Below are 21,307 nucleotides of genomic sequence, written 5' to 3' on the forward strand. Positions count from 1 at the left end.
TGAGTTGATAATTCAAAAGAAGTTTTACTCTCAAACGAGGTTTATTTGGGCTAATTTCAACGCATACAAAATAATTTTAAATTGGCAGCCATTTATGAAGTGGGTCTATGACTTGTTTCGAACCTCTTGAAAATAAATGACCATATCTTTTAGGCGACCGCGACCTCTTTTAGAGCCGGTGTTTTATGTTTTTGTATCGGTTTTAACCCTTCGAGAGTGGGCGACGTCTCTACATGACTGAGCCTTGCAAGACGCCTGATCATAAGACGATAAAGTTTGTTCTTCCATGAGAGGATTTCATTAATCATTCATTTCTCATATGCAGTCTTTGCAGGTGACTTGTGCAAGTGACACTGCGTCGGGATTGTACTGAAATATCGAATAACTATTTATTGTATAAAGCCCTGACCAAGGTCACGAAACGATCGCAACATTTCAACGCAACATATCGCAACATTTAATCAAAGGCTCCCTGAGCCAGCTCATGGATGAATAGGCCAATCCCAAGTTTACTTTTGCCTCTGTAGCAAAATGAGTCTTTGTGCGAAACTCTTCGTATGAATACGTTCACTCTCATGAAAATCAAGTCATTTTCATGTGAAACGTTTTGCACAAGCACTTGTTCTGAAAAAGAAGCAAACGGCAACTCAGAAGTGGAAGTAAAGTCTGCATATGTGCCAAGCGGCCCATCAGGCCAGCACTTATTCCAGTTTCTATAGCATGAAGCGACTAGGAGTATTTCTGCTACCCCCTGGATGGGATGCTAGTTCATCGCAGGGTTACCCCCAACATTAAATTTGCCAATACCTATGTATACACCTGAGTGGATAGAGGCACTGTGAGAGTAAAGTGTCTCGCCCAAGGACACAATACAATGTTCCCAGCCAGGGCTCGAACCCAGACTGCTCGAAATAGAAAAGAAATAGAAAAATCAAATAACAGGTTGTTTACACAGACTGCTTATAACTTTTAAAAGGGATAACAATTAATTTTGATTGGAACTGGAACATTGTTACTAAATCAACTTGTACATGATGTAATGTCAAAGAATAACAGCAGTCTGTTTCAAAATGAACTCATTAAATGAGATTTCACCATATTCACCTAATCACTTATTTCACCATTGACACCTAGTAACTGAAGTTGGTTATAATACATGTATAATATTAGGGAGTCAGCAGTGCATTTTGGGTCAAGGTAAATTGGTTATAGTCCTTGTTCAGTTAACAATATGAAACAACTGAGTGTAACAATTATGCAAATATTATAATACATGATTTTAACATTTATTTTAGACAATCAACTTGAGAATGCCAAGACTGCCAAAAGTATTTTGCCAGAATTTCACTGAAGTGAGACATGGATATTGGCAAAATCTTGTTTACTTTAAGCTATGTCAAATATAAACAATTTGATTTTAGCTTGCTGGTAAATGGGAAATCTATAGAAAGAAAAGTATTTCCTTCAATACTATAAGAATTTCAAACAGTTTTGTTTTAATCTTGAACCCAAAGGGAAGGGGATTTTTTTTCTTTACAATTTATAAGTTTTTTTTTACTATATAACTATGTTCATGGGAAGGGGGAAGGGAAGTGACAAACTTTTATACAAGGAGGCTCTCTGCCCCAAGGTCAAAACCCTATCCATTTTACATAGTCTTTTTGACAGGAAAGGCTTTTCTTTCATTTACATGTAGCTTCTAGTTTGAACCCTTTTTCACAAAGCTAATGTGGCCCCACTACATCTTATTTCGTGGATAAATAATCAATTAATGTTCGAAATCCCAGCCCTGTTAAGTCTTATAATACCTCCAGCCCGAGAAAAGGGCACCTTTAGTCAACTATAGGGAGAAGCCCCCCAGCTTGGTGCAATCAATAATAAGGCTACTACATATTGTAGTGTATGCAAGAAAAAATAACAATAATTTTCTTTCTTGGAAACACAAATCACAGTACTTTATTCCTATATATATTGGTAATTGTTTGTGCTAATCTCACTAGCAATGCGGTAGTATTCAAAAGGATTGCAGATACGTCTCTTCTTATAAATTTCTGCAATGATTATAGAACATAGTTATGTTGACAAGTATCAAGCATTCTCTTCTCCATAACTATTTCAAGTTTTGATTTAAATTTGTTTAAATCTCTCATTTCTAGAAGTAAAAAGAAAAACTCTACATCACGAGCCACCACGTGTCCACTTATGTTTGTCACAATTGGACAGCATATCTCTCTCGCAAAAAGTAGACCTACACAGTCTCTTGTACTTAATTTGTCCATCCATGATCACTAAAATTTAGGAGTATATTTACTCGATCGTACGAGTAGGTAGACTTGCATACCATTTCTGAAGAAATCTTCCCTCTGGTCGAACCTCATGGAATACAAAAGAAATGAAGTGTGAACGACAACAAAACTAAAACGTAAGGCAATTCGAATTTCTTACTTGAAGTATTTTAAAATAAGCTTACAAATTTCGAACTTCCGTCGGATACCAATAACATATAACACAGGCAGAATTTCAATGCGTGCATACAAAATAAAACAATAACGAAACAATGAAACCAAAACTTAACAAGGACTTAAGCTTACCTAGGACTCCACAAGGAGAGAAGGCGAGTGGAAACCATCAAATTCTCTTGCCAAGAGAAAAAGCTACGAGCTTAAATTTCCCCATATGCTAATCACGATCTCACTTTCTGGTTTTCTTGTATCAATTCTTTGACCTCCCCTGCCGTGCTGTTGTGACCGATACATCACCCAGTCATAAATACCTCTACCAGCTTTCATCTACGTGTGAGCAAAAGCCAATAGTCAAAAGACACATATTTACGAAAGAAAAACACAGGAAACCAAAATGGCTAGCCTGCGTAGCAAGCGTTTCTGTGGGGTTCGGGAGCAAAGAATTACAGCGCGAAAAATGGAGCGAGTAAAAGAGGGGGGAGGGGGAGGGGAAGAAAGGAAGGAAACGCTTGCAGGCAAACCCCTGGATTTTGAAAACCGCCCACTTGGCCTTTCGTGCCTGAGTGCACACACTGAGATTTCGTGCTGTCATCGGCTGTCATAAATTAACCAATAAAATCTTCGGCCTTCCGTAGCAGAAGTGAACTTTGAACCAAAATAAACTTTAACTTGGCAAGATATGTCTGAAACAACGAGCGCACGGAGGGAACGGAGAAATCTCGATGGATAAAATTTGGTAATTTATAATGAAGCTATATTTCTACTCAATCCGTCTGAAAGGAAGGACTGCAAGGGTCAAGTTTTAGCACAAATCTGCCAGAAAGTTAAAATGTGAGAAGTATTCAAGTCGCGTTAGTAATCCTTGTGCTCGCAAGTTTCGAAATCTTGGATCACTGTATTCATTCATCCAGGAATCGATACAAGGTTAAATTAGCAAGTCAACTCCCACAAAGGCAACTCCAGTAAAGAAGCGTTTGCTGGAAACGCCAGATCCGCAAATCGGTTCGTGTGTTATCGCCTGTAGCAACAACAAACAACGGAAAGTCTTCTCGGAAAACTTTGGAATTTGGTCAGGAGAAGCTTCAAACATCTGAGAGGGAAAATAACGATAATCTTGACCAGTATCTGAATAAAGATAATCTTTCCCTTGGCCAGACGAAATCACTAGGTTTTCTCACGCAGTAGTGCGAATCTTCTGTCCCGTGGTTTATTATCTTGTCCTTGGCGCATGTGGCATTCAAGAAAGTGTTGTTAAAATTAAAGGAACAGCTGCACATTGTGTCGCACTTGCTTCTGCAATAATGTGCAGGCTTCGAAAAACCAAAGCGTCGGCATTGCACTACAGGATTTCTACCGTTCTGTCGAAGCTGACGACTAAATCCTCGTTCAGCGAGAAAAGTTAAAGCGTTTAGTAAACAAGCTTCGAACGCGTCTTCCCCCTTTGTCTGGCACTCAAAGGTATTAAAATACCTTTGATCGACACATATCAATAATATTGGCCTAGCCCAGCCAATCACGAGCCCCGTTCGCTGGCGAACGGAGGTTTTCAAAATCCAGGGGTTTGTCTGCAAGCGTTTCCTTCCTTCCCCTCTCCCACCCCCCTCTTTCTTTTTTTTGGCTCTCGCCCCATTTTCCACGGAGACAGAACACCGAAAATCCCGTTCGTCGGTCTTTCGTTGCTTCCAAACCCCACGGAAACGCTTGCTACGCAGGCTACAAAATGGCCGACTTCAATCTTTGATGTGCTCAACAAACTCGTACCCAGGCACTCCATTTTTCGAGCAAAAATGTACGCCTTTCTAGTCTCCCCTCGTCAAGAACCTTCCTGGAGACGCTGAACACTCCTGGACAAAAACAATACTTAGTAGGGGAGGTTGGAGAAAATTGTTTAATTCAAGTTTAATGAATGATTTCATCAGAATCGAGTGAGTGCCATTCGACTGCCTCCTAAGCTCATGGACGTTACGTCATCCATGAGCAAAAATGGAAAAATTGTAGTCAGGAGATGTCATAATTCTATGGAAAAAGGTTTGCCACTCACTCTTGATATTTTTGAACAGACGTTTCGGCTAATGCTTAAGCCTTTATCAGTGATATGAAAGCGAAGTTCTTTGTCATACGCTATTTAAAGTAACGTGACGCGAAGCTTGCACGCGTGACCATGCTCGTGCTCGCGCGATGCCTTGGTAGGCTTCTGGAAGTTGCGCGCACTTGGCCGCTCAGTTGCGACGTGTTGAGACATGCTGCGTGTTGCTGGCTCAATTGTGAAAAAAGTCAAAGTTTTCAAGCAGTATTTTTGAATGTTGCAAGATGTTGCACTCGTCTGGCCAGCAATGTCGCGCCAGGACATGCGCACTAGTTCGATTTGCAATACCCAACATGTCGCAACACGTCGCAACAAGGTGGCAAAACGCGCGCAACATATTGCGCTCAACCATGTTGGATATGTTGCATTAAGATGTTGCGATCATCTTAAATTTGGGTCTACGGATGCATTTTTGCAAAGAGTCCAAAGGCTATACCAACACAAAATTTAAACTTTACCGTGGTCTGAATTCGTTAGAGCTACCCTATAGACTTGCCATTTGGAGTGTTGGAGAGCGTGCACTGTAGTCTTGAACCGTAACATGTCAAGTAATTCTGTATTCAATAAATTGAACAAAAATCTCTAAGGCAGCAAACAAACAAACAAACAAGCAAACCAACAAAGCAAAACGAAACAAAACAAAACAAAAACAACAACAATAACAACAAAAACAAATTCAGGTTCACATCTTGAACTTTTAAAATTTTTGAATACGTCTTCTTTTTCCTTTTCACCTCAAATCCAAATGTATTATTTCTTTAATAAAGTTGTCGTTGTAACGAGGAAAGGAAAAGAGATCAAACTCTAGTTACCATTGCCAGTCGACAGTCCAGTCCAGGTTTTCCTCCTTTTCCTTTATGCCTATCATTCTAGTTGTTTCGTGAACTGTCTAATTAAGTTTGGTTTGACGTAAAGAGAAGGGTGGAAACATCCGCGATAAGAGGAGTTGATTGATTTTCGGAAGAAAATTAACGGCCAATCACTAAAACTAATTACACATAATGACAAGGATAAGGGCCAAGATGCACTAGAGGACAAAACTGTTTACTTATGTCAAAAATCCGTCATCACAATGAAAAACCAAGTGCGACCGGTTTGTTCCCCAAAGGACAAAATTTGGTCGCGGAAGGATAAACTTCAAAGATGCCGTCGACTACCTCTGGAGCAGGCCAAATTGAGACAAATCTTGGAAAACAAAAGCGAGGGTGTTTTGATTCGGAAATGATTTGACCGGTGATATGTAGCAGAGTCTCTATGCGATAGACTTCGCGGTAAAATTAATCACGTTCTCATTTTGCAGCAACATCAATCCCGGCGCGGGCGACCAATTTTCCCGTACGGATTTCCACAAAATGCCCCAGGATGGATCTATCCTTTGCCAGGCCCTCACATGTTTAATGATCGAGGAAATCCCAGCCCATCTCCTTCAATCACAAGCACTGACTCGTTGCCAGAATCCCTTCAGTTCAGCGAAGACAGCTCAATGCTGGCATCAACCCCAACCTCGTCGCGCCGTACATCTTTGTCAGCCGCTCACAGCAAGGCGTGGTGTTTGTTCACAGATTTTGTTCTCAAGTGCGACTGTAGCTTTCCGGACAAATTTTTTGTCACTGGCGGATTTCAAGTCGGATTTGTCCAGAGCAAATCTGAAATTTCCCTCCAGTGCGACTTGGCCTTAAGGGAAGGTCATGGTTGTGGGAAGACTGAGTTATTTAGGAAATTTTCCTTTGAAAGCAAAACTATTAATTACTCTCGCCGTCGACTTAACTGTTCATTTCCAGACCTGCTTTCCGCGCCAGTTAACTAATTATTTAGTTTTTTCATTTTTAGCACAAGATAGGATCGCGCTCCTATGCATTCAGTTAGGTCGATGGAACTGGATATAGTAGCTTATGGAGTTTTGTTAGAATGACTTAAAGAAAAGCTAATGTTTATACCTGAAATAGGGTAGGTAAAATAGATTAAGCTCAGCAAATGTTTTTGTGAAATGACAAGCTTACATCATCGAATATTTCGATTGGCTTATCAAAATAAAATAAATAAATAAATAAAAAAAAGGCGAAGAACGCTATAAATCTGGAGTTATTTAAAACTTAACGTTTGCAAGCAACCTTCGGCAATAAAGGGCATATTTTTTTCTTCTGTAGGAAACGATGTACTTTTGAGGACGTAATATAAATGAACCGTTATCGTCTAACGGTTTTAATTTAGCATACGTTTGCTAGGATGGGTGACAAGCACGAACATTTCAACCACCATCAAACTAACTGAACCTAGCGCTCTCTGTTTAACGTATATCAAGCGCGATAAAAAAGCGCGTTGGACAAGCTTTTTCAGATGCCCATTTCCAGCTGTCTGCACCCTCGGCCTGTTGCTCCTTTGTTTCCTGCTCGTCATAATACCCGGCCCTAGCAGGGCTTGGCTTTTCCAATAAAATCTTCTTCAGAAGGATCGGCGAGGCAAGTCATCTACGACAAGACATGATCTTCTTAAGTATTATTCATTTTGAGAGGGGGGAGGAGAGGGGGAGGGTTGGCTTTTAAAGTGCCACTGAAACGAAATTTTCGTACTCTCTTTTATTATCCCAATCTATAGTTTCAAATGTGCTTAAAGTAATGGTGAACTTTATTTCTGTCAAATCCTAACGGAAAGTGCTTTTTTTAGCTGTTGAAATCGACTTCTTGGAGCAAAACTGTGTCCGGGCTCTGGAACCGAGTTTAAGGACCTTGTGACGTCACTGGTTGTATTCACGCAAGAAGCGCTATAGATTCTCTCTTGTTTTCACTTGATTTATTCAAGTTTATTCTTCATATTGTCGATACCTACTAGTTTTCTACCTTGTAATTTCTGTCGAGCCTTGACAGGAAATACACATCATAAACGTTGGAAGGCGCCAGACAGTGTAGATTCACCAAAATAAATGCTGCAGATTAGAACAGCTCAGTATACTTTTCGAACATCTTGAGTACTCGATTGGAGATTTCGAAGACGAGTGTGGCAACTTTTATATCACGTCCTGAAGCCTAAACACTATATTTCGTCGTCTGTTTTCAGCCTGGTTCTGAAATTTTGATTCTCACCTTTATCTAAGGTCTATTAACAAGGTTCGAATATATCCTCGGCAACTTTACAGCATAATTAAAAGCCGTAAGCGCATCAGCCATCCCGCACAATCACGAAGTTATTGACGGTCCACAAGCTTTGAGCCGAGTACTTCTTTGCACACAGAGGGCATCTTTTTATGATACTAATAAGTGAGAGTTCTTGTGGTAGACAAAGTGTATTTTTGAAAATTGTGATCCGCAGCAGGGTTTGCTTTATCGCCGCATACGTATCAGTGTAAACAAAGCGGGAATTTCGCTTCTCTTTTACACGTATCTCCCAATTGCAATATTTCACGGCCGATGGATTACTTTGAGTTCTTTAGCACATACTTACGTCTATGATCTTCATTTAATAGTATCCAAGTTCAAAACGTCACTAGTTTACACTCCTTTCGAAGGTTTATTAAACAGAATTTGAACTAATTTGCATATATGACTTTTCGCCGCCGACATTGTCACGCTTTCTCTCGTTTCCTGAAAACATACCTGTAGGGTCATGGCAGCTTAGTTTACCTTTATAGTTTAAATTCGCTGCCTCATATAAAAGAAGAGGGTTTCTTAAATTGTTACTGTTGCGATAACTTGTAGGATGTAACAGATACAACTGGACTAAAGGTCACTGTGGCACAATCTCGTCCGCTGTGAAACTCACAAAGTGTCCGGTTTCCTCGAAGCGAAGCGACTCGAAAACTCGAAGCGTTGTTGCTGCGATTCGTGCAGCAGCAGTCCGGATGATATTTTCAAAAGCCGCTTTCTCTTGTTTTCATGTCTTTTTTACTTTACGAGTGTAGATATTGTTTAATTGAATGCTGGCCATTTCACCAAGAGTCCCGATCATTTTGCGATCTAAGAACTCCCACTCGTTTGCTTGCTTACATAAAATATCCTGCAAATATCCAATTAAATAGACTGGAAAGCCCCAGGATCGACTCTCCACCTCTTCATGTCTAAGGCTACTGTTATTATCTGCTTTACAGCTGTGAGATATCCTTAAGATGTTTTTTGAGGGGCTTCGAACAGTAATCTCTTCTCCCATAATCACTCTAAATTTTCAGCGCGGCATGAGAGTAATACAACCAGTGACGTCACTAGGCTGTTTTGGCCGCGCCAAAATGGCCGCCAATTTTGGGCCTAACCAGCCAACTTTGAACGGCTCAAAAAGCAGTTTTCGCTCACCGTATGCGAAAAAAAAGTTTGCAGTGTTTCCAAGTAAGGTTGAAACTTTATTACTAAGCAAAAATCTCACATACAAAAATTTCGTTTCAGTGGCACTTTAAGGTTTTAATCATCATCATCTTCATTTAAAAACACGGTAAATACATTAGACATTAACAATTTAATATAAAGCTACACCTTATTACGAAAGACTATCTATAGAAATTAATCTTCTATAATTTAAAATATTGTCAACTATTAAAGAAAAGTAAAGTAAATCAAAGCCTGTTTTACATGAATGCCGTGTGGGAATTAATTAACAATCGTCGGAAATTAGTCAGAGATGTTGCTTGCCTAGCAGCTGAGGGTAGACTGTTCCAGAGGACTGCATCACTATAGCCAAAGCTATTTTTGTAATGGTTAGTGCGTGGCAAGGGAATAGCAAGCTTATTATCAGAATTGCGCAAATTGTAAGAAGTAATCGCATCACTCCGCTGAATGAATTTTGAGGACAAATAATTGGGTGCGAGGCCATTTAAGGACTTATAGACCATCTCAGCCTTTAGTTTTTGACGTCGAGTTTCTAAATTGTCCCAGTTCTCGATGTAGACATCGTTACGAAATTTGGCACGATTGACCGTTTTAAAGTTTCTGTACGTTATTGAAGTGTGACCCTTTCGGAGGCTAATGGAAAGTTTACGAAACGCATAAACAAGACTATGATCACTAATACTGATATGGGCAACTCCGGAGCAGACTACCCGCTCAGGACAATTTGTATAATTAAATCGATCAGAGTAGATGATTTATCTGTTATCCGAGTAGGCTCAAAAATGAGTTGGTGGAGGCCATAAATATCAGCAATGTTTGTTAGTTAATCTGATGTGCGGAAGCGATGACATTATTTCTGGAAAGCAGCTACCTTGGATCCGCCATTTTGGATTTTCCGTTTGTTAGAAAAACGTCATATACCGCCAAAATGTGGCTCAAAAATAACTCATAGCGATAAAGAAAGCTGTAAAATACCTATGTATTAAAATTGCAGATTAAGGAAATAATTAAAAAAGTAGTAAACACAGAAAAATTAAACGTTTGCAAAACGTGCAAGTCGATACACCGATGCCTCGGAAACAACAAGATGCTTCACTTCAAACATGTCATACCAAATTGTTATTAGGTAATTTTTTGGGAAAATTCACAAGTCTGGAGTTCCATACTTTAATACTTTTAAAGTTATAAGCGTTCAGAGTTGACGAGGGCCTCTAACCCTCAACCCTGTCCCTCTGAATAGGGTTAATTATAGCAACAAGCGCTAGACCATGTAAATGTAACAAAAAATCGAACAGAGGTGTTCTGTCGTACGCCGCCTCTCGAGTGTCAGCGAATAATCTGCTCTTAGATTTCCATCCCTGCTTCTCGATGGCTATTTGAAACAGTCAAGAGAAATTGGAAGTTGTTCACTGCCTGAGATGAAGTTTATGAGTACTATCAGCTCGCAGTGTTAAATTGATTATTCTTCCACCATATCCAACAGCATAAGTTTATTTGCCATGATAGAGCTCCTTCAAATGTTACTGTTCTATTTTCTTGAATCTGTAGAATATGTGACTGTTCCGTTTCTATTTCGCCGAAGAGCCGGTATCTGTGGAAAATTTCCTCTTTACTATTAATATGCCTCTGGTTAAGCATATTTTCTCCGAACCATCCAAGATCTTTCTCATAGTACTATAATACTTTAGTGCACTTGACAAGTTCACCGATGGATGTCCCAGAACAGAATCTACTTCTAAGAAGACATAAAATAGAATAGACCAAGGCGACAGAAACCAGCAAAACGAGACAGATGCAATACTCCAAGAGGATTTCCTGGATTGAATAACGCCTGATTACGCGAGAATATCTCGATATAAGTAATCCTGGTCGCTCGTCGATGGACAGTGGATTGCTCATACTCTTCATTGCATCGACATCTTGCTGTTGTCTCCTGTCCTTTATTTTAAAGACCCCCTTTTCCATATATTCAAGGTCATGCCATATCATCTTTAAGACCAGTGAACTTCATGGGATTAACCTTAGTTGCCAAACGTAACGGTTTTATATTACTGTCGTCTGGTATCTGGCCTTTCCTGTATTCCGTATTTTGACTAGACGATGCTGCTTAGACTCTTCCAGTTCCGACCAAGGTAGGAGGAAGACGAAACTCGATTTCTCTTTAAATTAGCGTATTTAGACATTAATTACGTAACGCTTATGTAACCACCCAGGGTGAGCCACGAAAATGGAAGGAACCAAAGGAATGATCGATACAGCCCTCAGATAGAATCCCCCAATTTGATGTCAAGTGTGGCTAATCGCTTCATTGATCTTTGAAGGGAGGAAGTCCTACGCGATCTAATTCGATAAGTCAAGGCCAGGGTCGAACGTTATATTTACCCATGCTTGGAGCTCTCAACATAAGAAATACGAGTACCCCTTGTATCAAACTACCATTTACTCAATGTGGGGGTTAGCCTACCACAGCGTTAGATGTCGGCAAGAACTTGAACAAAACAAAACAACTCGAGATTTGACACCTAATTGGAATGTGTCATTTTTTGGTACTTTTTGTTCTGTAACGACGAAGTGCGTCTTCGAAATACGGAAAACTTGGGGTTCATCAGCTTCATCTGCTGCGATACAACCAAGTGGTAGATAGATCACAGTGCAACTGACACATTTCAAGTGGATTAAATCAAGAATGAATTCGGTGCAAGTGGCAGTCCATATTTTATCTTGCAAATCGTGTCTCAATCTTACTTACCTGCTAACCTACAACGGACAAACGCACTTTGACTGACAAAAGTAAAATAATTCGAATTATTGGGTGAGGTCTAGCGGGACGAAGGGAATGGTCTGAATGCAAGATTTGGATTACGCGATGAAACTGAAGGTTGAGACGAACAACACAAACCAAGGCCTTGATAATTTCGCCATGAAAATTAAAACCGACATTTGTTATATTATGTACGACATGTAAAGCAATAACCTATCCTAAAATGATTGTGGCAATGACGACCATGATTTACACGAGCTACAGGAACAGCAGAGGGAAGTGGAGGTTTAGTAATGATCACGGCGACGCCGACGCCTCGTAAAAAAATGGATTTTTATTTTACCTTAAAAGGTCGCAATTTTGTTGATCTGTCCAGTACATCTATCGATCTAAAAACTTTCCCACGCTGAATAATCTAATGACAGCATTCAATTAAAAAAGACAACATGAAAAACTAGCCTTTGTGGTTCACGTTCTCCAAAATGAGCGAGTCTTGGTTAGTGCACGTTGTTGTTTTGTAAACAACGGCGCGCCGGGTAAGTGCACGGCCATTGGTCTACTTTACTAAACCTTCCTTTCGGAGACGTTTTAGTGGCGTCTCCGTCGTGATTTGCTAAAACTTGCTTTTAGATGAACTGAAGGCGTTCGGTTTGACTTAGTGAGTTAACGCAAACAAATCACGGACTATTCATTGTACAGGTTTCGCTCATTTCTCGTGCCTTGCAAGACATTCATGTACATATACTAAAAACAGAATTTTGTTCTATCAGATTTTTCACGCGTTTTCGGGAATTTTCGGTTCACTGGGTAAATTTAACACGACCTTTGAAGATCGATTAAACAGGAACAAAAAGTCTCTGCACAAAACAAACATTTTTGTTAGTTATAATACGTCTTCATGGTGTACCAAAACGACTTATACAAACATCGAGAAAATTGCCAATGGAACGGGGGTCTTTTTATATATAAAAACAAAAGTTTCATCAGTTGGCCACTTCTAGCAAAGCCAGTAGAACTTGTGCGAGCCAGGCTGAAACAGCAAACAAACACAAACGGATCAAAGTTGTGTAACTTAAACTTTAAATGTTTTCTCTCGTGAATCCACATGATGAGGTAAAGGAGACATCTGCATACAAGCCAAGTGGCCCATCGGGCCGGCGCTTATCGCTGGTTTCTGTAGCATGAAACGACTAGGAGTATTTCGGCTACCCCTGGACGGGATGCTAGTCCATCACAGGGTTACCCTCAGCATTAAATTTGCCAGTACTCATTTATAAACCTGGGTACGTACGGGTAGAGAAAGGCACTTTGAGAGTAAACACAACACATTTATCCCGGCCCGGCACGAACTAGACCGTTGCGATCCGGATCGATTCGAGCACAATAACCACGAGGCCACCGTGCTTCCCACAATCTGCGTGATATTTTGGCTGTTGATTGTCGCAAATCATTTTGTTATTTCTGCTCAGACATTTCCGGGTTACCGTTTCTTGCACTGTGAAACGGACTAGCGCCGGATGAAAATGATAATCATTTAGCTGTGGCTTAAGGGACTCTATAGTTATACCCGAAGGTTTAGAAAAGGATTAATCCGGATTTAATTGAACTTGATCGCCACGATTCCATGCTCTTCACTCGCTTTACCCTTTTACACTATAATTTAGAATACTACTTATCAAACTCATTAATAATTTATCATTTTGATTGAGAAAATACAGCAGTTACTGACAATCGTGTTGCATTTTCAACTCTCTTCTCGGTAGGTTTAGAAATGTGGTCAAACACTCAGAGTGGTCAAGATGGTATCCTTTATTGAGTCAGAAGTATTTCTACGATAGATAAACATTCATTTCTACAGCTTTAATTGATCCCAACGCAAAGGAGCAATAAGAAAATTTTACAAGTGTTTTTTTTTTTTTTTAAACTCTAGCTAAAAAGATAAACCCCAATGACATGAACAAATAAATAGATACTTACACCTCAAAGACATAAATATAACTCTACATATTAAAATAATATCTTTGACAATACCCAGCGAGGTCAGCTGGCTTTCATCTTTATCTTAAGCTTAACTGAGTTTTCAGGGTCGTACTTAATTACAACTTACTTGTAGACTTATTTTCATGCGACATGATGTTTGGACAAAAAAAATGAGTCTCGTTGATGTTATCTTATAACTTGTGTTATACCGTTCAGACACGTACAAGTTTCAGGTCTATGGTGCTGTAGGTTAGCTTCGACGAGCCTTTTTTTCCTTAATTAGTTGCTCTGTTTTCCACATCAATCAATCGCCGATCTCTGTCTTTGTGTTTCACCCCAGTCTATTACTGAAACTTGGACCACTCTCAGTTAATGAAACGAGCACAGTTCAGCACCATGAAACTAAAAGTGCAAGGTGGCCGTGGACTTGCTTAACTTGAAAAGTGAAGCCTCAAAGCACACGCCGCAAAAGCCATGCCCAGTATCACGGTAACCACGGCGAACTCCAGTAGCAACTCTTGAGCCCCATAGAGCCTTTGGAGTCTCATTTGACTTCCCATAGAAGACATCTGATGTCTCTGTTGCGACCGCTCTGCAAGATATACTGAGGTATGTCTGTCGACTGCCACTGTTAAACGTTCATGTTTGACACGACAGACGTCCATCTTTGTTCTTTGGATTTTTATTTAGTTATCTTTTCAGAAAGTCAACTCACTAATGATGTTGTTTTATTGGGAGCTCTGTATTTAAAGGTTTAATCTTGACCGGAATCGAGCACTTGCGTCATCCAGAGATCGTTACAAGTCCATAGTTCTCGTCAAAACACGATCGCGTTTCATGATCCCGTCTTGACAATCAGCTTACAACAACCACACATAGCTATTTTTAGTTTTGCGGACATTGTTCGTGGTATCAGAAATATCGAGTAACGTCGCGGTATTTCCCGAAGTGGCGTGCCGATTATACCGAATCACATTTCATGGCCTCGGCACGCAAACTTTTATTAATGAACCTCAACTAGAATTATAAATCAAATGCAGTAACCATAAATCGAAAGCAGTAATGCTTTACTTTACTCTTGGTTATTGAAATTCTAAGAAAGTCCACAAACAGGCATTACAGACATCAAGCTCCCTTGCGTGTATTCTTACACGCATTAAACCTGTTGAACGTCATCATTCCTGACGTCACCATGCTTCGTAAATATAAACTTTTTGCGGCGTCTCACCCGTAGGCAGTAGTATTTATGATATTTCCGCTCAGCTTGTAAATTCGAAAAACAAGTGTATAAATGAACACATACAATGTTTATGACACAAAAAGGATTTAGGGGCAACTACACAACGTACCTTGAACATATCTACCGCCGAGAAAACACCAAAGAATTATTTTACAAATATTCAATCGGCATTTTCACTATCTAATTTCTAGCGCGCTGATTGGCTCACTTTTATCATCAATAAGAGTACAGACGGATAAAATTTTAATTTATGTAAGCTTTCAAGTTAAACTTTCAGCTGTCAAACTGTTAACTTTTTAACCAATGAGATTTTATGGACTTTTTTAAGTAGCCAATCAAAAAGCGAGAAAAGCTATTGACAATGTTCGCGTCATCTTGAATGAAATTCACTTATCTTTGTTTACGGCAAGTTTACGGCGTCTTTTCCTCTTATTTATTCCCGGCATTTGACCAGTTTGGGGTCTCGTCATTGTAAAAACAAATTGACATCAGTTTTTTTATGCGTCTGTCCTCTTATTGATGATAAATTTCGTCATAACATTGTCAAAGTTTACTGCGGAACCACTCGCCTGCGGCTCGTGGTTCCAAATCCACTTTGACAATGTTATGACGCAATTCATCATCATAATAATTAATTTCTCTTACATTGTAAAAGCAAAGCGTATTAAATTATTTCCTAGGTATAAAACCCGGATCAAATATACGAAAATAGATACGATTGCGTTTTAATATAACAGAATAAACAACACCTTTCTTTAAAACTAGTTTAACTTCAGTGAACACTCTTTTTCCTTGGCCATCGTAGCTTTAGAAGAAACAAAACACAAACCGCGGTGATAAACATGGAACCAAAACGCGTGTTAAACAAAGTTAATTTCGTTGACGTCAAGGAAATTAACTTTGTTTAACATGCGTTTTGGTTCCATGTTTATCACCGCGGTTTGTGTTTTGTTTCTTTTAACTTCAGTGGACCATTGTTTGGTCGCGAGATTTGACGTTTCTATGGTAACCATGTTTTCAAATTGTGTTTTACCTAAATTTGGTAGTTCATCTGTTTTAGTAGGACTTAAAATCTTATTACCATTTCATTCGAAATTATTGTATCCTAATGTCTCTCTTTATTAATATTGGAGCTGTTCTGTCTAATTTGAAATATTTATTTTGGCTTAATATGACGTCATAATAAACACGTGATTGTCACCTTCCCCCTTCCCCCTTTCTCCCCTCCCCCCCCCCCTTCCCCCGCCACCTCCTCCCCCTCAAGGCTTCACGAACGAAAAGCAAGCCCAGGGTAGAACTGAGAAACTACTGGACTGGAACTAAGGTGATAAGGGCCGTAGCTAAAATTCCGAAAACCACCCTTTGCTCGCGCGCTCGTTTCAGAGTATTTATATGGCGTGTTGTCAAGTTTACGAAATTTGTCTATATTTGGCCTTGTAGACTTGATTCTTATTTAAGTTTTCACTCACCGAAACGGCCATACTTGTCAAACCAACTTCAGAGGCGTTCCAACGTCGCCTAAGTAAACACCGACTCAATGTAAAGCCGTTTTTTTTCTTTCCTCGTACGTTTCTTCAAGCACAAAGGAAAAAAGTGCGCCTCAGTTTTTAACATACGCACTTGACCTAGTGTGACTGGAGATAGGCGGCGATTATGATGGAGACAAACAAGACTCACAGTAACTTCATCAGGGATGGTTTAACCTCCTTGGAAGGTGGTAGTAATTGCACAAAGCCGCAGTTAATAGATAACTAAGATTGCACTTAATTAATTTTCTATTTTACCTCTCCAATGAGATAATTCACGAGATTCACTTGTCCGCGAGGTTGCTTCAATAGTAGAAAAGCAATGTGTATTTCTGAGAAATGGCCGGACAAGCTCAGGTCACTTTCGATCTCACGAGATTGCTTCAACGTTCAGTTTCCGCGTACGTTACATTGAAATACAGAGACTTTCGTGACTATATTCAGAGCTACTAATTAGCGGTCTATTCACCGCATTTAACATTGATATTCAAAGTCAAAACTGAAGCTCGAAGCAAGCGTATTGAAGATCTGCAAGAACCCTTAGATGATGAGGAAAGACCGTCTTGAGTTTGAAGCCGTATTTCTTGTACAAGCGTATTGCTGGTGTCTGTGCGCTGGTGGTAGTTAACTCGACCGTCTCGAATTGTTGATCCTTGGCGTGTTTGAGGAGCTCATCGAGAAGTTTCCTGGCAATCCCCATTCGCCTACACCCTGGTGATACAGACATCCTCTGAAGTTCAGCGACTCTTGGCTTGTGGCTTTTATTGTGAACGAGTCCCACCATGCCCACAACTTTACCATTCCACTCGGCTACCAACATGCGAGAGCCATCACTGGACATGTAACTCTTTTCAATATTTCCTAAGTCTGTTTCCAAGCAGGAATTAATGAACTTCCAGCACTCCACGTAGATAAGGACATATAACAGTGCAAAGAGAACGACACAAGTAAAGATGTAAAGCAGAATCATCGTCACAGACCACTGTAACAGAGCAGCAATGGGTAGAATAAATGCGCTAAATGCTGCAAGACGCTGAAAGTATTTTGGCAAGATAACACGTGCTATCAGGCTGATTAACTGTTCCATCCCTCGAGTAAAAATCTCTCGGCAGTCTTGAAGATCTGTGTTTTTGTAGGCCCTTATGTAGACGGCGCTACTGTCATTTGTGATGGGAGAGAGTTGTCCTTCACTCATGGTCGCTTTCAGAAATTGTACAGATGACTTCTAAAAGACAAGGGAATAGGTATTTCACTACGAATGAACAGGTCAGGATCATTATCGCGACCACTATATGTGTATTTGAAAGATCAAGGTAAGCATCGCGTGTGTCACAATCCCTTGTCACTAAACAAGTAGTATCTGGCACGACATGTACATATTTACTCAGATATACCTCCATGTTCGAGGCGGTGTTAAGCTTTCTTGCGGAATCAATCACTTAGCATTAAGGACAACCCCTGGGAATCATTTTGTTTGGCCAACTTATTATATGGCACAACCTCCAAAGCAGAAAAAAGTTTTAAGCACAAGTCATTTCAAGACGCCTCGGCTTGTTTAGAGGCAACAATGCACTTTTCACTAAAAAGCGGTTTTAGTTGCATTCCAAGAGAAACATCAAGCAAGAACTTATCGTCTTCTTCGCTAAACAATCACTGCGAACAATAATTATCAAAATGAAACAGAACTGTGTACAAAATCTTTTCCTAATGGAGAAAAGTTGGGCTTCTTCATTTGCTGTCGGTCAGACTAGTCATTTTACAGCTTTACTATAACCTAACCTCTATACAATTCCTGCACCGTCGTAGCTATTTTTTTGCACAACTTAAAAATACTAGTATCTGGCTGAAATGTAAACTGAATATCTTTATAGCATTGGCCGAGTTTGTTGTTGCCGATTATTATCATATAAGAAGGTTACAGTGATCATTTGCACGAGAAACATGTATCAATAAGAGAATGTTATTGGCGACAGGAAAATATACTTACTTCATAAGATGGCTTCTTCACCCCTCAATGTCGAACAAAGTGCAACAGGCCAACAGACGCTTAGAGAAAAAAAAGGCGTACTTTCCAGTACTTTTCGCCCTGTTCAGTGCAGTACGCAAGGTGGCAGGATTCCTAATTTGCATGCTCTTGATGAACATGTACGTGATGGCATTGTAACTTAATACAGCTCGTTCACGATTTTTTCATCGATGTCTGTGAAAATAATGCGATGTAGCACGTGTGTATCAGGCGCATATTGTCTGTGGCAAGGGTTTACATCCGGAAAGAATTATATATTTGGTCTAGTGGGTAGAAAAAAAAAAAAAAACGAATTTAGAGCGAAGAGAGGCTTGAATATTATTAACATTTTCAAGATACCTTATGCCTTTTCTTGAGAGCAGCAGGTACAGTATAGCATCAGGACTAGATCAGCAGACTTGAATGTATAAAACATCTAAAAATGTAATGATCGAACTCGTTTCCATTGTAAAGAGAAAAGATATTCGTGGAAAAAAACTAACGGGCGTGGCTTGTTGGAGTAGTTACCTACCAGAGGAACAAAGGAATCTCAAACCAATCAACGGTCACTTTTGCTATTCGTATTAGAGTGGGATCAATGCCTGTTTCAGATAATCGAGAGATCATCGCAACCCAATTTTTCCACGTTCAAAGAAGGGTTTCTTCAAGTCAATGTTTACTTTGCAGCAGACGGTATATCAGTCATAAAATTTACGACACCCTTTAAAACTTTCGCATTGATCTTGAAAGTCAGTTCATATTCAGTGTCACTAATACTCAAGTGGAGTGTTTCGTCTGTTTTTGTTGTTCGCTTTTTTTTTTTTTTTTTTTTTTTTTTTGGTTGTTTCTTAATTAAATTAGAGTGCTTCCACTGGGACGTTAAAAAGTTTTGAAATTTGAGACAGCCTTATTCAACAGACCGTGTGGAATCTTGCAGTTATCCTTTGAAATACTTTTACTTCTACGAGTGGAAAACGCAAACCTCCACCGAAAATAAGAGACAAGTGACAGCTGGAAATACGTGTTCGCAGGCTAGTTCCTCTTAGGACACTCCGGACGGTTTTTGTTTTCTTTTTTAACGGCTATCTCGTTCCTCTAGACGCGATTCGCATTCTACTGGCAATGAGTGCTGAATTTGAATTTGAAACAAATAAAGGTTGTCGCTGAATTGCTTTCTGTGGTTGTTGCTGCCTTTTTTGTTACCGCCGTTGTGTTGATCGTTGTTATCTCCTTCTTCCTCTTCTTATTCATCTTCTTCTTCTGCTTCTCCTTCTTCTTCTTCTTCTTCTTCTTCTTCTTCTCTTACTTCTTCTTCTTCTTTTCTCTTCTTCTTCTTCCTCTTCTTCTTCTTGCCATGTGCAACAACCCTGACCTTGTCATTGTGGGTGCAACGTACACATACGTGTATCTCAATGGGACACGATTATAACAGCTGTCTGGTAACCCCTACAGTAGCCAATTCTTTAGCCAAAACCCTAATTTGAAAACGTCCTTTCAGACTGGTTGACGATCTTACCAAAACAAGGTTACTAAGGAAATGTCGCTCAATTGAGTGAAGAGGAATTTTATATCTTCAGAAACCTGGTTCTCCAGCTGGGACTATATGTCCTCGTGCCGAGATATAAACAATAGCGAAGAGGTCAGGCAATATTATTTACTTAACAGGCAAATTTGAACTGAACATTGGGTATAACTACAAGTAAAATGCAACTTATTTTTTTTATTGTTATCCCTCAGGATATTTTCTGTAAACTTGAATTTGTCGAGCGATGACAAAGCTACAGTGACGATGCTAAAGTGTATCAAACCCTCTATTTTCAAAGATCCGGCTCAAAAATAAAAGTTTCGTTTACAATGCTAAAAAAAAAGTATGCTCCTTCGCACCTGTTATATATCTAGAAGGCTAAACTTGTTCATATACGGTAGCATCAGTAGTCGTATTATATTGTGAGTAGTGTGACAATTAGTATCGTAAGTTAAATAAGTAATTGTATTGCCAGTTTAGTAGAGTACCTTATGCAAATTGTAGTATTGTAAGTAGCATCTGTAATTTTATCGTATTGAAAGTAGTGTAAGTAGTTGTATTACTGTTTTAAATAGTTATTAATGCTGTAATCAGTAGTTGTATTACTGTTGTAAATTGTGTAAGTAGACGTACCAGTGTTGTAAGTAGTGTGAATCACAATTAAAGTAAAAAAAAAAAAAGAAAGAAAAAATAGTATATGTAATACAACTTGATGTGATACAACCAGATGTAATTAAAACAAAAAAATTCTGTAAATCGTCTTGTGAGATGTACAAACCTAAGAGCCTGCTGGCAGGCTGGTAGAAACCTTGCATCACAGTCAGTTAAAATATCGCTTTTGATTCACCACAGCCACCTTTACAATATTTCATCAACAATAATTTGATGCATGTCTGCTTTGCACAGGTGTCATGTTGAGTGAATTCCATGTCGTCTGCCTAACGCACTTCTCTTAACTCACGGGTTCTTGCATTAACAGGCCCTTTGCACGATCTTGTCACATGCTACGGAATTAATTATGCTGGGACGTATGCAAGTTACACAGTGGGACTTCCAAAATAAAGGAACTCGAACCAGTCCAGCCCGACTTTCCTTTGTTTTGAAAGTTCCGCTGTGTAACTTGTGTCCCAGCATGTGACCGGATCGTGCAAAGGGTCTATTATGTCAGACTTGTGGGCAACCGAGGGAGCGATGCACGGTCAGGAGCGTGATGTAGATATGACTGACCCATGGTCAACCTGTCGTCGGCAGGTGTTCGTCTCGGGAGACGATGGTGTAGCGCTATGTCGATGCGGAGCATCGTCTCGGGTGGCTATAGAGTCCCACTCTGGAGTGGCAGTCTCTGTTGCAAATAACGCAGATGAAGGAGGATGGTGCTGCAATTGAGGCTGCCCTGGTCTTCCTTCTGGTTC

At 39.7% G+C, this 21,307-nt stretch overlaps 1 protein-coding gene across 1 annotated transcript; it reads right to left on the reverse strand.

The window, feature by feature from the left end:
- Positions 1-16,087: 16,087 nt before the first annotated feature.
- On the reverse strand, positions 16,088-20,108 carry LOC145494822 (N-acetyltransferase 8F1-like). The gene is made up of 2 exons (XM_081474396.1): positions 18,353-20,108; positions 16,088-17,590 (listed from the first exon to the last, which is right to left on the reverse strand). Exon 2 carries the CDS (start codon positions 17,558-17,560, stop codon positions 16,859-16,861), a length of 702 nt encoding a protein of 233 aa, XP_081330522.1. The 5' UTR covers positions 17,561-17,590; positions 18,353-20,108; the 3' UTR covers positions 16,088-16,858.
- Positions 20,109-21,307: the final 1,199 nt, after the last annotated feature.

The sequence above is a fragment of the Orbicella franksi genome, chromosome 8 (genome assembly GCF_964199315.1).
Source record: "Orbicella franksi chromosome 8, jaOrbFran1.1, whole genome shotgun sequence".
In the NCBI taxonomy this organism is placed as follows: Eukaryota; Metazoa; Cnidaria; class Anthozoa; order Scleractinia; family Merulinidae; genus Orbicella; species Orbicella franksi.